General features: G+C 43.9%; 1 protein-coding gene across 1 annotated transcript in view; it reads left to right on the top strand.

Moving 5' to 3' along the window:
• Positions 1-17081, top strand: part of LOC118791451 (pyruvate carboxylase, mitochondrial-like) — a 150666-nt gene that overhangs the window by 16431 nt on the left and 117154 nt on the right. The window contains exons 2-7 of the mRNA XM_036548813.1: positions 536-686; positions 1239-1423; positions 3311-3476; positions 4104-4249; positions 4877-4994; positions 5302-5453. Coding sequence (XP_036404706.1) covers positions 536-686; positions 1239-1423; positions 3311-3476; positions 4104-4249; positions 4877-4994; positions 5302-5453 — 918 coding nt within the window. The remainder of the gene's footprint in view (positions 1-535; positions 687-1238; positions 1424-3310; positions 3477-4103; positions 4250-4876; positions 4995-5301; positions 5454-17081) is intronic.

Below are 17081 nucleotides of genomic sequence, written 5' to 3'. Positions count from 1 at the left end.
CAGTGGCACATTTATGTCCCGAAATTAATTATTAAATTACATTTAGTAATGAATTTGTGTATCCTCTTTTGACTTTGTTGTCATTTTTATGAGGTTCAGGCACTTTGTGTAGTTTTTACTAAGACTTAGGGACTTCCTGTGTTCCTAAATGAAGTTAAAGCAATTCTTAAGATGGATTTCTGACTACTACTCATAATTCCTCTAGCTCTGCTTTCTAGACACCAAGCCACAAACATTCAATCAAAACATGGCGCAGAGACTGTGATGGACAGTCCAGAAGCTTGACTTGTATTCATTCAGTCATATCTTTGGATATGTGCTTTGAATCATGGAGAAACGCCAATTTAGTATAAACTGGTGCTGTAAGGATGAGCGGACCTGATTCTGTATTTCACAGAAGGGATGGGGGGGTGACTTTTTCCATTTCCATTCAGTTTGAAAAGCTCTGTTGCTGTTTTCATAAGAGGTTAGAGAGAGCGTATTAATATGAGCATTTTTGCTGCAGTTAATCCCTCCTCCTCTCTGTCCTCCAAAGATGCTTCTACTGCATCTGGTCACAGTGCGGGGTGTGCGGCGAGCATGGGGCCTGCTGGAGAACCAGAAGGTGAGCCACCTGTGCCGTGCTGCCCACACTGCCCCCCGCTTGGAGTACAAGCCCATCAAGAAGGTCCTGGTGGCCAACAGAGGTACAGTTCATCCTCCTCTGACATCACTTCCACCCCCAGAGCCAATCACAGCACACTGTGTACAATTATCTAACAAAATGGGATTCGGAAAGTGCTTAGTAGCAGGGAGCACTCTCTCCCCATCTCTACTCCACCCTCTCCCCTCATTTCTATACCACCTTCTCCCCCAATCTCTACCCCACCCTATCTTCCATCTCTACTCCACCTTCTCCCCCCAATCTGTACTGCACCCTCTCCAATCATTTCTACCCCACCCTTTCCTCCCATCTGTACCCCACCCTCTCTCCTCTTCTCTATACCACCCTCTCCCCCCAGCTCTACTCCACCCTCTATCCCAGCTCTACTCCACTCTCTCTCCCATTTTTACTCCACCCTCTCCTCCCATCCGTACCCCACCCTCTCCCCTCATCTCTATACCACCCTCTCCCCCTAGCTTTACTCCACCCTGTCCCTCCATCTCTATTCCATCTTCTCCATCCAACTTCTACACCACACTTCTTCCTCCAGTTTCCCCCAGGTAAACAGTGCTGTGCTCCTGTGTCTCCTGCACAGGGGAGATTGCCATCCGGGTGTTCCGGGCATGCACGGAGCTGGGGATCCGCACGGTGGCAGTGTACTCTGAGCAGGACACGGGCCAGATGCACAGGCAGAAAGCTGACGAGGCCTACCTGATTGGCAAGGGCCTGCCTCCCGTTGCTGCCTACCTGCACATACCTGACATCATCAGAGTGGCTAAGGTAAGGTCAACATGGTGCCAGCCTCCACAGCAGGGGAGCGCAGGTGCTGCTCAGTAACTTTTCTCATTCCTGGACCCATACTGAACCATATTGAACGGTACTGAACTGGACTAGACTGTACTGGATTGGACTGGACCTAACCAAACCACACTGTACCATATTAGACCATACTGGATTGGACCATACTGAACCAGACCAGACTGAAATGGACTAGGCCAGACTGAATGGTGCCATACCCTGCTGTGCTGTATTACTGCAGGCTGCACCTGACCTCACTTACCAGACTCTAAAACCCTCAAACCTAGAATGGACCATTTTAATGTCGATTTAGTATCTAATTAGAGTCTAAAATATGTACTTTGGCTGAAATGTGTCCGACAGTTATTGCCATTTATGCCTTTTAATTTATTTTCTTCAATTTTCCTGTCAAAAGCGCATTTATCTGTCTGGGAGCGATGCCACTAGAATGCCAAGTTCAGAGATAGTGCGCAGTCAAGACCAACACAAAGGCAACAAAATTATATCAATTCATAATGTGTTATGGCTCTCCAAGGAGCCCGATTGCTCTGCCAACCACACAATCGAATAGCGCTGGAAATCCCATAATTCCTATTTACACTGAATAAAATGACAGACATACTGCGGGAGCCAAATATGAGTAATGAAATTTATTATCGACAGTTTTGCAAGAGTAGGTAATATTCTACACTGTATAAGCCAATGGCAGCAAAAGAGTGTTTTGATGGCTGTAATTACTTTTTTATTCATCCACTAGAGTGACACAATTTGTTAATTTAACCAGAAAGGATTTTGATCCCTTTCTTTATTGGATAAAGTACTAAGCTGGTGATTTCATACGGACACAGCTTCGGCACAAAATCACAGTCTGCTTAGGGATTGTCACGTTGTGGTGCCTAGAGAGGTCTGCTGCCCTTTTTGAGCTGAGCGTTTATGCACATTAATTAGGACATGCTTTAATTTAATTTTCAAAACCTGGTCCCTGCTCTCTCTGAGGAGCAGAGGATTTTGGGGGCCCTTGGTCCTCATCACAGACACAGACAGCCAAGGTGGGGGAGCAGATGGCAGCATTTCTACATCACGTTTGTGTTGCTTTTGAATTGTGTCATCATGTTTATGACATGTCTTTGCTATCTTCGTGGTTTGTGACCCGGTCTGCCCAATTATAAGGACATAACTTTGGCTCTGCGCTCTAACTGTCTGTGTTGGAAGCTGCCCACTACTTAAGAAGAGTGTTGTGTTGCTGCCCCAGTTCTTCAATGGTGGTTTCCCCAGATGGAATGCATGACACAGATTACTGCCTGTACTCAAACATGCTCTAAACTGTGTTTTCTCAGGAAATCCAGATGCAAGCTATTCCTCACATGCTTTCAACTTATGAAATTAACCTGACAAAAGATAAATGAAACGACAGACCAAATGTGACAGACAGAATAAGAGGGGCAGGCAAGAATAAGAATCAGAGGCTGATATTAGCTGTGGTTTGTGATGTGTGATGCCTGGCCAGTCTCCCTCTCTCCTTTATCAAGTGTGTTTTTATGTCTACCTCTACCTCTGTCTCCCCTTTTATTTTCCAACTGTGCCTGACTGAAGCTTAACAATAATTTTGTAAAGTTCACAAATAGGGGAGAAACTGAGTTCAGAGACACTGGTAGTGAAACTGTGATGGGTTGATGGTTGAATGGCTACATTTTTACTTTCACACAGCTCTTCCAGATTTGTGTTGATGACCCCCTACTCCCCCCTGCTTCCCCTTTTCTTTGTTCCTGCTGACCTTGGCTCTGCTGTGTCCTAGCCTTCACCCACAGCATAGAGCTGGCTAGTATCGATTGATCTGTCAGTATACACCTGTGCCCTCTGACCTCGCAGGCCAACAAAGTGGATGCCATCCACCCGGGCTACGGCTTCCTGTCAGAGCGTGCGGACTTTGCGCTGGCATGCGAGGATGCGGGCGTGCGCTTCATCGGCCCTGCCCCAGAGGTGGTGCGCAAGATGGGGGACAAGGTGGAGGCGCGTGCCATCGCCATACGGGCAGGTGTGTGTGTGGATCGCTGTGGCAACACTCTGCCCCCACTGCTGTGAGATGTGAAGGGGCCAGACAAGCTTGCTGCAAACAGGATAAAGCAGAGTAGAAAAACAGGGCCAAACATAATTAAAATGGAGAGAAGAGCAGCATTCACATACAATGATAGAGTATATTTTAATACCGGTGTATTGAAAAATATGTTGTTCGGCCCAAAATATATTGTAAATACAATTAAAATATGTCAATACAAATCAGAAATGTATTGTAAAATACCAAAATGACAGTAATTTGCGCATTATAAACATAATGATCAAGCTCAAAAATTCTGATTGTCTTTTCTCTAAAATATCTTTCTCGAAGTATCGTTTTTAATATGGGTTTGTTTGTAAAGAGAAGTGTCTCTTTTAAGACACCACTTCAATGCTGATGTAGGAATAAACCAGCAAACCTGACAGCACCACCAAAACTGGAACAGTGAAGGAACTGGGCATGTGGAGTGCATTATTCTCTGTGATATATGTAAAAGGCTGTAGAAATGAAGGTCCAGATGTGTGTTGCTGAGTCTTTATTTGGATTGACCTTGGAAAGCGTCAGAACCTGAGTACCTGTGCTGGCTACCTGTGCTACTTTGTGCAGGTGTACCTGTAGTTCCTGGCACAGACGCCCCCATCGCGTCCCTGCAGGAGGCGCAGGACTTCGCCAAAACCTACGGCTACCCTATCATCTTCAAGGCTGCATACGGGGGTGGTGGGCGGGGCATGAGGGTGGTGAAAGACTATGAGGTGAGAGTATGAGTGGGCGGGGCATTAGGGTAGTGACATGGTGTGTGGGCAGGGGATTATCGTGGTGAAGTGGTGTGGGGGTGGGGATTTAGGCTGGAGAGATGGTGTGGTTGGGGCATTAGGGTTGAGAGAGTGTGGATGGGGCATTAGGGTGTTGAGGTGGTGTGTGGGCAGGGCATTAGGGTGGAGAGATGGTGTGTGGGTGGGGCATTAGAGAGCAGTGAGTCCTTAATGGAAATTTGACAAAGGCAAATATTGTGTGTGTGTGTGTGTTTTGTGTGTAGCTGGCTGTTAACTTTGAACAGCCTAGTACATTTTATTGTAGCTGAATGTATTATTTATATTTTGTTATGTATTTATGATTTATTATCATTGATTTATTTTAGCTGATATAAACTGATTCATGGAGAGACCTATGTATTTGTTCTGTATAGAGCAAGCTGATGTGAGTGTGATGGGTGTGTAACCATGGGTATGCTGGTGCATGAACCCCTAACTAATTGATTAAGTGGCTGCTGTATAGGGGAGGTTATTAAACTGATTGATGAAGTGATTGTTGTGAGGGTGCTAACTGATAGCTCATGAGTATGCTCTCTCTGATTGGCTGACTTGGTGATTGACATGCAGGAGCTTGAGGAGAATTACAAACGTGCGTATTCAGAGGCTCTGTCTGCATTTGGCAACGGTGCCCTCTTCGTGGAGAAGTTTATTGAGAGGCCAAGACACATCGAGGTGCAGATCCTGGGTGAGTGTGTGTGTGTGTGTGTGTGTGTGTATGTGAGGATTGAATACTGTCATTCATCACTGGTGCATTTCTAACTTTTTTGCAAGCTATCTTTTCTAGATGTTTTTTTTTTGAGTAACCCTGCAATAAAACTTATTTTGAGTAAGACTATTTCTCCCTACCTCTCTCCTATTCTCTCTCTCCCTCCCCCTCTCCTCCCTCTTGTGAACCCCTTCCCCTTCTCTCTACCTCTCTCTCCCCCTGTCTCCCTCCCTCCCGCTTCCTCTCTCTCTCACTCTCTGCCCCTCCTTCTCCCCTCCACCTTCAGGTGATAAGTATGGGAACGTGATTCACCTGTATGAGAGGGACTGCTCCATCCAGAGGAGACACCAGAAGGTGGTGGAGATTGCTCCTGCTGCAAATCTGGATCCAGCCCTCAGGAAGAGACTGACCACAGATGCCGTCAACCTGGCAAAAGAGGTACAGAGCAGAGTGCACCTGGACACACACACACACACACACACACACACTCATGCACACAAATTTATCTCTTTTGTTTATCTGTGCAACCATGGAGCAACTGACTGTCCTGTCCCAACGGAGTCACTCCTTTGAAACACAATTCTTATTTGTACTGGTCCCTAAGTGGTGAAATGAACTCCCCACGGTGGTCAGGACAAGGGAATCAGTGGCATCTTCTGATGCAGGCTGAAAACTCGCCTCTTCAGACTGCATCTCGGTTCCACCTCAATCCCTGCCCCCTAACACCGGCTACTTGTGGTACTTGCTGTTTATTTTACATATAGTATTGTGATGTGTTTTAGATTTTTTTAGAGGGCCAGTAGAGGGCATTGTAGGATGCAGAGACAGGTACATGGGGTGGTTTGTACCTGCCTCTAGCACGTGTTGGCTCGTAAGCCTGGAACTCGCCTATCTGGGGATGTGAAGAAATTGCAGAGAGGCAAGCGTTTATGGGAACAGAGCTCACAAATATACTGAGACTCTCCGCCATGACTTCACGCACGGTGCAGCTGGTAGAATGGAGGCTGTCTAATTCAGACTGGTATGTAACATTATCTTAATACAAACAGAAGGTGTGCACACCCACATTAAACTGCAAAAGTCTGCATTTCTTTTTGATTAAGTCATTTTTTTCAGTAGTTCACAGACTCCATTACTCTAAAGCCAAGCTCCATGGCATATACCTCAACATTTCTCCTTTATGTGAGAAATGTAAACAACAAACAGGAACTCTTACTCATCAGTTTTGGTCTTGTTCTAAGCTAACTCTTTTCTGGTCTCTTATATTTGACTGCATTTCAAAGGCCTTCCATAAAACTATTACACATGACCCACTCTATGCCATCTTTGGTTCAGTGGTGTTTGATCCCAACATTACAAACTATGAAGGGCAAGCCATTTCCCTCTGTACTCTGTTGGCAAGGCGCCTCATTTTGCAACAGTGGAAATCAGAGGCTAGCCCCCTATTCCAGCAGTGGCTTAGGGAGTTAGGTAATGTACTGCATATGGAAAGACTCCGCCATAAGATTACCAACAAAGATAGATTCTTCCAAAAGACATGGCAACCTCTGCTGGACAAATGGGCAGCAGCCAGTGAGAAAAATCATGCCCACTGTGACACCCCTAGCACTTGAAGCGTTTCTCTTCTTTTCCTGACTTAGTCTTGTGCATCATGTTGACTGTCAGAATTTAATTTTCCTTCTCACGCTGGCCTTCTTTTTTTTTTTTCTCTCGAGGGGTGAGTGGGAGGGGGACTGATGGTAAGGGGATTATTGGTTTTTGTTGTTTTTGATGTTGATAAATGTCTGAAAACATGAAGGAAAATGCTTACTGCCTTTGTATTTTCACCATGTATAACCCCAACATATCCTTCAATAAATAAATATATATATTGATTTACTCATTTTTTTTATCCAGATCATTTCTATATATAAATCAGACATTAGCTTCATATCTGTTTCAAAGTCTACCCTCAGGCTGTTGGGAGCTAACATTATTGTGTGGAGAACTGGAAAAGGCTTCTCTCTACACAGACAGTGTGGTAAAGACTTTGACTTCAACTTCAACTTAGACCTAGACTTTGGCTTTGGCTTGGACTTAGGCGTGTTTATTACCCACTCACAGAGGATTTTTTTCTTTTGCTTCACAACCAAAAACTTTAATAACAGGAGAAAGACATTAGAAATAGCACAAAAGCAAAATGCTAATGAATATTGGTTTGTTCTCCTTGAGAAACAGGCTGTCTCAAATCATACTCATCCAGCAGACTGGAAACTAGCCGGTTTACTGCTTCCTGACACTGAACTGCACTGTGGTGTTCAGCACCCCCTTCAGTCTCATCTTGCCACCTCTGCCAGGTGTTTCTCCTCTGGGAGGAAGGAGGAAGTGACTCTAAGTAGCATATATAGCATCTGAGCATGTGTGCCTAAAAGCATTGGGTTCAAGATCTGCATTCGTTATTCCTGCAGGGAATGGTGCGAGAAAGGCGCTCAAAAGGTGTGACCTTATCTAAATACTGTACCATATGTTTGGAAACAGATGTGCCTGTTGATCAGATCTTAGGATATGTCCTTGCTTTTGCAGTGCACCTCAAACATGTTTGTGGTATGTTGAATACATGTAAAATTTGTGCTCTTAGTGATTTCAGACTTCATTTCTAGGCCTTGGTAGTTGGCTCTTTATGTTTATATTGCTTTTCATGTTTAACATATTGCTGGTGCTTACATATATGTTTTACCTTATGTGGTGAGTTATGGGTCGAATCGGTTTTCAGCAGAAATAGGCACCAACCACATGCTCTCAAAAGCATGTTTTCAGTCAGTTGATAGCATGTGAATTGGTCTAAGGAGGTGATAGGACAGTGAAGCTTCATGAAGCACACCTGGCTGGTTCTTTTTGCTGTGGATTGCTCCACTGTGTATAGAAAGATGTCCCACAGATCTCCCAAGTGGCTTATTTTTGGCCAGTTGCTCACCTTGAGCACAGGCTGAGTGCTGTGGCCACCAGCCACATCAGCTCCTAATAATGACCAGGAACCCACAGCGATAGAATGTGTTGTGCTCGTCCCACTGGGGATAGGCACCTGTGAACTGCTCGAGTAGTGTCAGCACCAGTAGCACCCGTTTGCATAAGCAATGCATTTGGCTCCTAATTCAATGTGGTGTGATGTGTAGTGTGAAAACATCAGACAGCTGCGGGCGAACCTATCAGGGGATTGTGTTTCCCATGAGTGCAGAGGTTGTCACGATGAAATGAGCCTAATGTCCTCTGGGCAACTCCAGGCAGACCTGCATAAACATGGAGGAGTGTGACAGAGAGGGGACACACCTGAAAATTCTAATGTCAAAAGTGAGAGATACATTTATTACATATATCAGAGGTATATTTTTATGTCAGTTTGTGCTGCAGAATGAATTTCCAGTTCAATGATGTCATTACATGTTAAAAAACATGTTAAAAACCCCTATAGTCTGAAAGCAATACTCGTTAAGTGAATAGCAAATTGTGTTCATTCATGGCTGTATAGGGTATCTCTGGAGGTCAAGCCATTTTGCAGTGCTGGTGCTCTGCTTGGTGACTGGCTTCAGCTGTAATCGCTCTTTGTAAGACCAGGCAATGGAGGTGACAGACACACATTTGACAAACCTCAGTGAGCTTGTTTGATGTTTGCAGGGTGTGTTCACCACGTAGTACACTGTAGCGTCATATTGCTCCCAGGTTTCTTGAGTGAGTGGTGCAGGGCAGTGCAGACTAAGCGAGACTTGACATTTCTGCATGACTTGGCACTCTCTTGCTGGGCCCTCTGATCGGTTGCTCAGTGGGGAGTGGGGTTACGGTGAAATGGTGTGGAATCTGATCAGAGCTAGCAGCCACGCCTTATATGAGAATACCACTGACTCATTTTGTCAGATGTGGTGCTGATCCCTTTCTGAAGTGTCCTCCTTCCTCTTCTGAACAGGAGAAATGGCAGTACTGAGAGTGCAGACAGGAAAGATAGAGAGGGAGGGATGGAGATCCTCTGGGAAGGACAGCAGACAGAGGCAGAAATCAAGCTCAGAGGGAACTCACAAAAACTACAGTTTTCAGGCAGAACCAGGTTGACATTTTTAGGACACCAGGGGGCGCCTTTTGCCTCAAGTCAGCATGACTTGCATCTGGCACATGTGATGCTCTGGAGTTGTCATGATGGTTTTTTTTTTCCAACAATGTCTCAGTGTTACAGACCAACCCATCCTCATTAGGTTTGGTCATCCTCATCTGGTTTTTGAGTTTCAGGCTAGCGAAAAAGGAGCCTGCCACATGTAAGCTGGAACTATGTTTGTGGAGGTTTACTAAAAGGATGTAACCAAGAATTTTCCACAGCAAGTGATGTGGTAGTTCCCAGGGAGCCAGAACAGATTGTGTAAGATGGCTAAGCAATGACATTATATCCTTGGGGTCTTGATGTTATTTTTAGGCTTGCTTTTTGCAATGTTGTTATTTCATTATGAATGTTCACCTTTTTAATTAGATGCCTTATAACTGTAATTCAGAAGTATGTCTCCTGGATACTGCACCTGTGTTAAAGACATTTGATTGAGCAGTGTACCCTGCTTTTTTGTAGTACTCATATCACTGGCTTGTCTAAAAGAATCCAGAAACTTCCAGCACAATCCCAGAACAGTGGATTGTGGTAATGTTCCTAAACTTTGGATTACAGGCTGCAGATAAACACCACTGCAGAAATAGTTAACTTGCTAACATGGCAGCTACACTACAACCAAACAATTGCTTTAGTGTTTTGACAAGATGTGGAGCACTGGCAGGCCATTAGTGGCCTGAGGGGCGATGGAGATGGGAAATATTGGCAAGATTCTGTGGCTCAAACAGCATGACACCTCCGACTCCACAGTGCCACCTTGAGGCAGACATGAGCTGGAGCAGCAGACACAGTTTTGTAGCCACTACAGGCTATATGTGCAACAGCCTTGCTGTGCTGATATATACGCTCTGGAAGTTGAATTTGCTTTCCACTGTGGTCACACATGAACAGTTAAAAACAAATATGCTGCAATCATGGAGGAAATTTTGCATTATTTCTGGAAGGATGGGGCTGCACACCCAATGATCGGAATATGCAACCATACCATCACAAATGTATTACTGGATCTGTATTTACATGATTGTTCATTAACAAAAAGGAAAAAAATCCAGTTTTATTCTTTCTTATGAATATTCATAATGAAAATCCCAAGAAACCTGCATGAACTAACATAATTTAATATTGTTAAAAAAGAAATAATCTTTTTATTATTAAATTATTCATGGATATCAGATAAGGAAGCCAAAGAGTCCTGAAGTGTCACCTGGACCATAAATAAAGCCCTTTATTAGAAGTGCCAGGACCTGCCCTTTTAAAATGCTTCTTTATTTAAAATCTAAATCATACATCATGTGTCACAGCAAAAGTAGCCTACAATTAATTTGAGTGACAGTGGGTGGGCTTCTATATGACCTGTTTGAGCCAATGGCCAGATGGCTGAATGAGATGAAACACAGAGCTCTGTATCCCTGCTCTGTCTGGCTGGTCTGTCTACCTCATGAGATGCACAATTTAATTGACGTTATATTTATAACTATTAGCTAAATGAATTCAGCAAAAGTTACCTTACAAGAAGATGTTGAGACAGGAACCAGAGAGAGGAAAGAGTGGCAAGAGGTCATGGCACTACCATGATCTCATGGACAGATTCGAATGAGTTACCAGACAACAGCCTGCATGTGTAAGCCCATTCACTGTGTGCTTACATTAGTGGTCCTTATTAGTTAGCATAGCCTAGTGCCACCTTTTCTTAATTGCTAATCTCACTCTGTCGGTTCAAGGTTGCTCTATTTTCAGGACAAACATTTGCGGGCAATTGACACAACTGTCACACAATATAAGACAGTGTTGGGGCCTTCCTTGATTTAAGTATTCATTTAAACACGTGTTACTTAAAAAATGTAACCTGGTATTAACCACAATACAGAGGTATATTAGTTATCTTACTGTTGGTTATGACTCTGCTACTACACACATATTATTTGCTTAAATTGCTTGTTATATGTGACGTTTCCATAGTAATGGTTCCTTGAAGTAGTCGAACACCCTTGCACATCTGCAGTATCAACCACTCTTCATAATCTGACAAGGTCTGTGTAGCAGAATGTGTGTTTGAATCCATAGGGCTCAATTTGCTGTAGGTCTGTATAGCAATGTATGCGTTTGAATCCATACGGCTCAATGTGCCATATGTTACGTACTAGCCACCTCCCCTGGCGTTGGCGTTGTGAGAAGTACGAGCGTAACCTGGTGTGTGCAAATGTAGAGGAAAAGGAAACAAACAAAATAAAATGGCACCAGACGGACCTCGAAAAGGACGTGGCCTACCTGCTGCCTGGGTCTCCTTGGTGCTTGTTGGGCCAGCCCATCCTTGTCTGCCTTGGCAGCCCGCTCTGCGGTCTCGGGGAGCATCCCATATTTTTTTCGTTCAGGTTTTTTTTTTGTACTTTTCTTAAAATATCCCATGCGTGACACCTGTATAAGTTCCTCTTCCCGTGGACTTGTGGATGGTGTCGGCGACCAACCCTTCTTTTATTTTGGTTAACGTTAGGTAAATTGTTCTGCTGAATTTGTTCTAAACCTATATGCGCATAACTCAATTACTTTTCACCATTAGCTATTTCCTTCGCTTCCTGCAGCCAGAACCCACAAGGTGATCAGTCTCGCATCATCCTTTTTCTGTGGAGGCAACCAAAAGCTCAACTCCTGGTGGCTGTTGCTGTTGCCATTACCTGCCATTTCCCGCCAGTTTTCCACCACCTCCATTTGATCACCTGGAGCTCCGTATAGCAATCAAATGACAGGCAGCCCCACCTTCTGAGGAACCGTCAGCTGCGTGATGATGTCAGAACTTCCTGTGTAGCCTGCATTCCCAGTAGCACAGAGCACTGACGGGAAGGAAATTTATCTGGTCCCCGATTAGGATGGATGATATCTTTGTAGAATTATCTAATGTTGTCAAACAAGATGATGAGCAATATTGTGGAGAAGCTGGGAAACACTTCTCATAAAAATGAACAGAAAAAACAAATGTTCAAAAACTGAATAATTTATTTTAAAAGCCAACAAACAAAAGCCTGAGCACACAGTCAGATGAAAATGTAAACTTCCTGCTCACCAGCCACACACCTCTATTTAATATGCCTTTAAATAGGCAGATGATGCCCAATTAACCAATGAGCTGGATAAAGACAATGTCAAGAGGCTGTTTGTGGTGGTGGTGGTCTCCTACAGCAGAAGATCACACATGTGCTTCATGGCCTCTCTGCTTTGAATGGTGTGAGATGGATTGCAGGCCTCTGATCCCCCCCTCTGAGTGAAAGAGCCTTAAACGTGCGTCAGCCCTGGCTCGTATGCATTCCAAGGGCAACTGTGAGCTGCGTAGTGGCAGTTGTGTCAAAGCGGATTGTGTGAGTGGGTGGCAGCGTCCTCTTGGGGCGTTGGGCAGAGTGCCTGGCGTCAGACCTGGCCTTTGCAGTGACACAAACTCAGACCTGGTCCGTTCCATCGCCCCTCTCTGGACCTTCCATTCATGATCCATCACACTATTCTATCACTCCTCTCTGGACTAGGGGTCGACCGATGTGCATTTTTTAGGGCCGATTACAATATTGATATCTAATGGCTTAGGACGGCCAATAACGGATATTTGGCCAATATTTTGGGCCGATATTTATTTATCATATTTGCCTGTTGCAATCACAAAACTACATAAAGGGAATCATAATGAATTTGTTTGCAAATACCTTCTGTGAGAAACAACAGGCAATATACAGATCTAATACTGCTTTATTGAATAAATAATTATTCTTTTACAAACTTAAAAGTAGAAAAAATCTGTTGACGTAATGTGGAAAAAAAAGTGAAAAAAAGTGAAAAAAAAAACAGAAAAGCAGAAAGCAGATGAAGTGTTCAGACATCACATAACACTTCAATATTCCCAGTTCAGGAGAACCAAGTTGTGATGTAAGAAGCAGAGGGTCTCTGCATGTTCTCCTGACAGATGGCTCCATTTCTTTTCATATAGTGCTCCCACCTCACTGAACACTCGTTCACTTGGGACAGATGAGGGAGCAGGGCCGAGGTATTTGATCTGGCTTGATCTGCAAGCATTTCAAGTTTCACGCGGTTCACATTTTGATTCCACCAATCAAATGCCTTGTTGTTTTGGTGGTCTATCACTGGCTTTCTCAGGTACTGCTGAAGGTCATCTTCCAGGGTAGTCTTTGCTTGGCTGTGTCTTCTGAGTAAAGTCTCATACAGTTGGTCAACAAGTCTTGCTTGTCGTGGCTGATCCACTCTGGCCTTTTTCCACCACTTGATTCTGTCAGGTGTCCGGCTCCTCCTATCTCTTGTCTCTTCCGTCTGCCCACTTATTTCCACCTCTGTAGCAGATGGCTTTCCCAGTCCCTGGGTGTCTTCTGACAGCCCTGGCCTTCGTCAGTGTGTCCTCTGAGGTGAAAGCATGGTACTTATATCAAGGGTCCAGTAAACTGGCAAGAACCACACATGGGACCTCCTCCACTTTGGCCAAGTGCCTACTTAGGCTCTTTAGCATTTCTTGCCGCATGGTCTGGATTCCCAATGTGGAGGGCCCCTCATCTTTCAGGAGCATCTTCAGGACCTGAACACTTGGGATCACACATGATACTGAACTTTCATCGTGACTCATTTCAAGAGTCATCTCCTCTATTGGTCAGTGTCTCAACCAGGTTTGACACAATCTTCCACTGCTCAGTGCTAAGAGATGTGAATCCACCATGCTCAGTGGCATAGATATTCAAAGCTCAATTTTGCTCCAACATTCTGGCCAACATGTGAAGAGTTGAATTCCAGTGAGTAGGAGTTGCTTGTATCACTCCATGCTGAGGAAGATCAAGGTCTTGTTGGATTTCGGATAGACGTCTTCTGGCTTGGGTGGAATGAGAAAAGTGGTTCACACAGATCTTAAGCATCGTAATGACATTCATGACTGACCTCTGACTAGCTATTCCACTGTTAGCTAGTTTTCAATGAGCTGCAATGTATGAGCACAGCAACTGAAATCTGTGACTTCAGCTACACGCATTCCCTTGATCATATTAGACCCACTATCTCTGAGAACAAGAGTCACATAATTTTTCTCCACACCCCACAGCTGGCTGGTGTATTCTCCTGTATGAGGCCCATCCATTGATTTTGTATTCAGGACAACTTGCTGTCGCTTCCACTCAGCGTCGATGAAGTGGCACGTGAGGCTCATCAATGACACAGTTGATCCTGTCCAGCAGTCAGTGGTAAAGGACAAGTGCTGCCCAGCAAACTCTGGAGTTAGCATGGATTTGACCTTTTGTTTGATCTGACTACAGATGAAGGGTATTACTTCAGTGCAATAAAATTTCCCACTTTTTAAATTGTAACATGGTTCAGCAGCATTCATAAGGCATCTAAAGCCAATGTTGTTGACCCTGGTGAAAGGCTGATTGTCAGTGGCAGTCATTTCAGCAATCATCCTGTCAAGCTTCTTAGACTGTTTGTCTGTATCCTTTCACTTTATTTGTTGATTATACACCTGTGCGAGGGTGGGCTGAACTGCAGTGTTAGAAGTGCAGGGTTGCATGTTTTGTTGCATCTTCTGTTTCACCTGTGTTGCCTGATAGAGATTACCATGATGTACTTTTAGATGAGACCACATGTTTGAGGTATTTTTTGTTTTAGACGTTTCAGAGCCAAGCTTTACAGTACTGTTGCATTCTTTGCACAATGCAGTCCTTGGCAGTTGTTCTGTAAAGTGCTCCCAAACCACACTCTTTTGTCCACTTTTTTCTCCAGACATCTGTAATTAATTTGTAAAGCAATCATGAATTAAATGTACATTTTTAATTACAAAGTGTGTGCGTGCGTGTGTGTGTGTGTGTGTGTGTGTGTGTGTGTGTGTGTGTGTAGTGAGACAGCGTAGCAAATGAAACTTAACTGTACTTTACAATGCCCATTATTATATAGCAACTTTTCATGGTAATGATTTAAAAGAACTGCAGCTCGTGATACTTCTTCATGGATGGTACAGTAATATTACAATTCAATTACATATCTAATTTGAATTTTTCATTAAGCACCTACTTTATAGTAGCCTACTTTATTTTCACAGACGGTCATAGCTGGGAAATAGTAGAGGAAACACAGCTGATACTATTATTTACAAACACATTCTCCACACTGATGGTGCAGAGAAGAGGCATGCACTTCCGAGGGGAGTTCCATGCGACTCGCGGGATCAAGAGCAACAGAGTGCTGTGTGTGACAAGTTTTGATTGCGGAGTACAGGTGCGGGCAGGAAGAAACTGATGTGTGTGCGCCAGCGGGAGAAAGAAATGACTGGCAGGACTACTGCAAAATATAAATATATGTATAAAGTGAAATGAAAGTTACTGAAATGTTCTTAAAGTACCGAATGTTATTCGTGTTTGCGCGAGACCAACAAGAAAAACCCTATGTTTTATATAAACGGGTGCAAGGTTGGTGGTTTTTACGCCGAGCACATGTTCACAAGAGCAGGCAGGAGCGGGACTGAAAAATCCATCCCGCTTAGACCTCTACATACGGGCTTTTGCAGGTGGGAGCAGACAAAATAGCCTATTCCATAAACTATTTCTGCGGGAGTGGGCCTGAAAAGGGTCTATAGGCTATCTCTAAACAGTTGTGCTGGGGTCGTAGATTAGCCCAGAGGGGCAGAATAGCTGACTAGCTTATTAACCATCACCAAACACTAAGACTGACTAACTGTAAATGAAATTTACTCCCTAAAACTAAACCACCGACCATACACTATAAAAGGAAAATAAATGGTACCTACGATGACATTGACCAGGCTACCAAAGATAGCGATGAAGCTAGCGTTCACTACCTAGCCAGCTAAATTAAACCAAGGCTACACCCTACGTTTACATTATAAACTAGAAAAGTGCATTTCCTGAAGAAAATGCAGAACGTAATTGCGACCCGGCAGCAAAAACGTGCTAACTGAAAGGATCACTAGGATGTGGCTAAGTGGTTGCTAGGGAGTGGCAAGGTGGTTGCTAAGATGTTGCTAAATGGTTTTTAGGTTGTTGCTAGGTGATTGCCAGGGCATTATTGGTGCTAGGCTAGGCTAGGCTGTTGCTAGGTGGTTGTTAGGTCATTGCTAGATGGTTACTAAGGTATATGAGGGCTTTGCTAGGGCGTTGCTGGGTGGTTGCTAGGGTGTCGCTAGGCGGTTGCTAGGTGGTTGCTAGGGTAAACAATATGGTTGCTAGGGAGACATCCACCTTTGGTGAGTGTTGGGTCACATTTCACCAATAGCCAGGTCCCATAGCTATTGGTCAAATGGTGACTGCGTGGTAAGATTTTGAAAAATGAATCGAAGTCAATGGGAGGATGGAGGGATGAGTGAACGACAAAAAGAGGAGTGCGGGTCAAGACCATCTTGGATGAGTGTTGGGTGATTTGTCCCGAGGCAACATGTGAGGTATGGTGGCTATGGGGTGAAAAGTGACTGAGTGGGAAAGCCATGAAGTGTGAGGGGTGTGATTTAGAAAATGAATGGGAGTATATGGGAAAAAAGGGATGAAAAAATGACAAAAACCGAATGAGTGTGGGTACGACTTTGTTGTATACGAGCAACCTGATCGGGGTCAGACCGGACGGGTTACAGTTGGTTTGGGGTTGATATCTCAAAAACTGTGGGAGGAGAAGAGGTCCAAAATTTGGTGGAATAAGAAGAAGAAGAATAAAACTATTGGATAACAATAGTTTGCTTGTACTGCTTCACATTGCAATCACACTAATTAAACTATCAGATAACAATAGTGTGAATATGTGAATATAATTTTTTTTATGTAAGTAGCCTAAAATAAACCTGCCATACATTTACATTTATTCATTTGGCAGACACTTTTATCCAAAGTGACTTACATAGGTTACAGTTGTTCTACAATGTTATCTATTTATACAGCTGGATATTTACTGAGGCAACTGTGGGTTAAGTACCT

This window comes from Megalops cyprinoides, chromosome 16 (assembly GCF_013368585.1).
Source record: "Megalops cyprinoides isolate fMegCyp1 chromosome 16, fMegCyp1.pri, whole genome shotgun sequence".
Classification (NCBI taxonomy): Eukaryota; Metazoa; Chordata; class Actinopteri; order Elopiformes; family Megalopidae; genus Megalops; species Megalops cyprinoides.
This window is presented reverse-complemented; position numbering and strand designations above follow the sequence as displayed.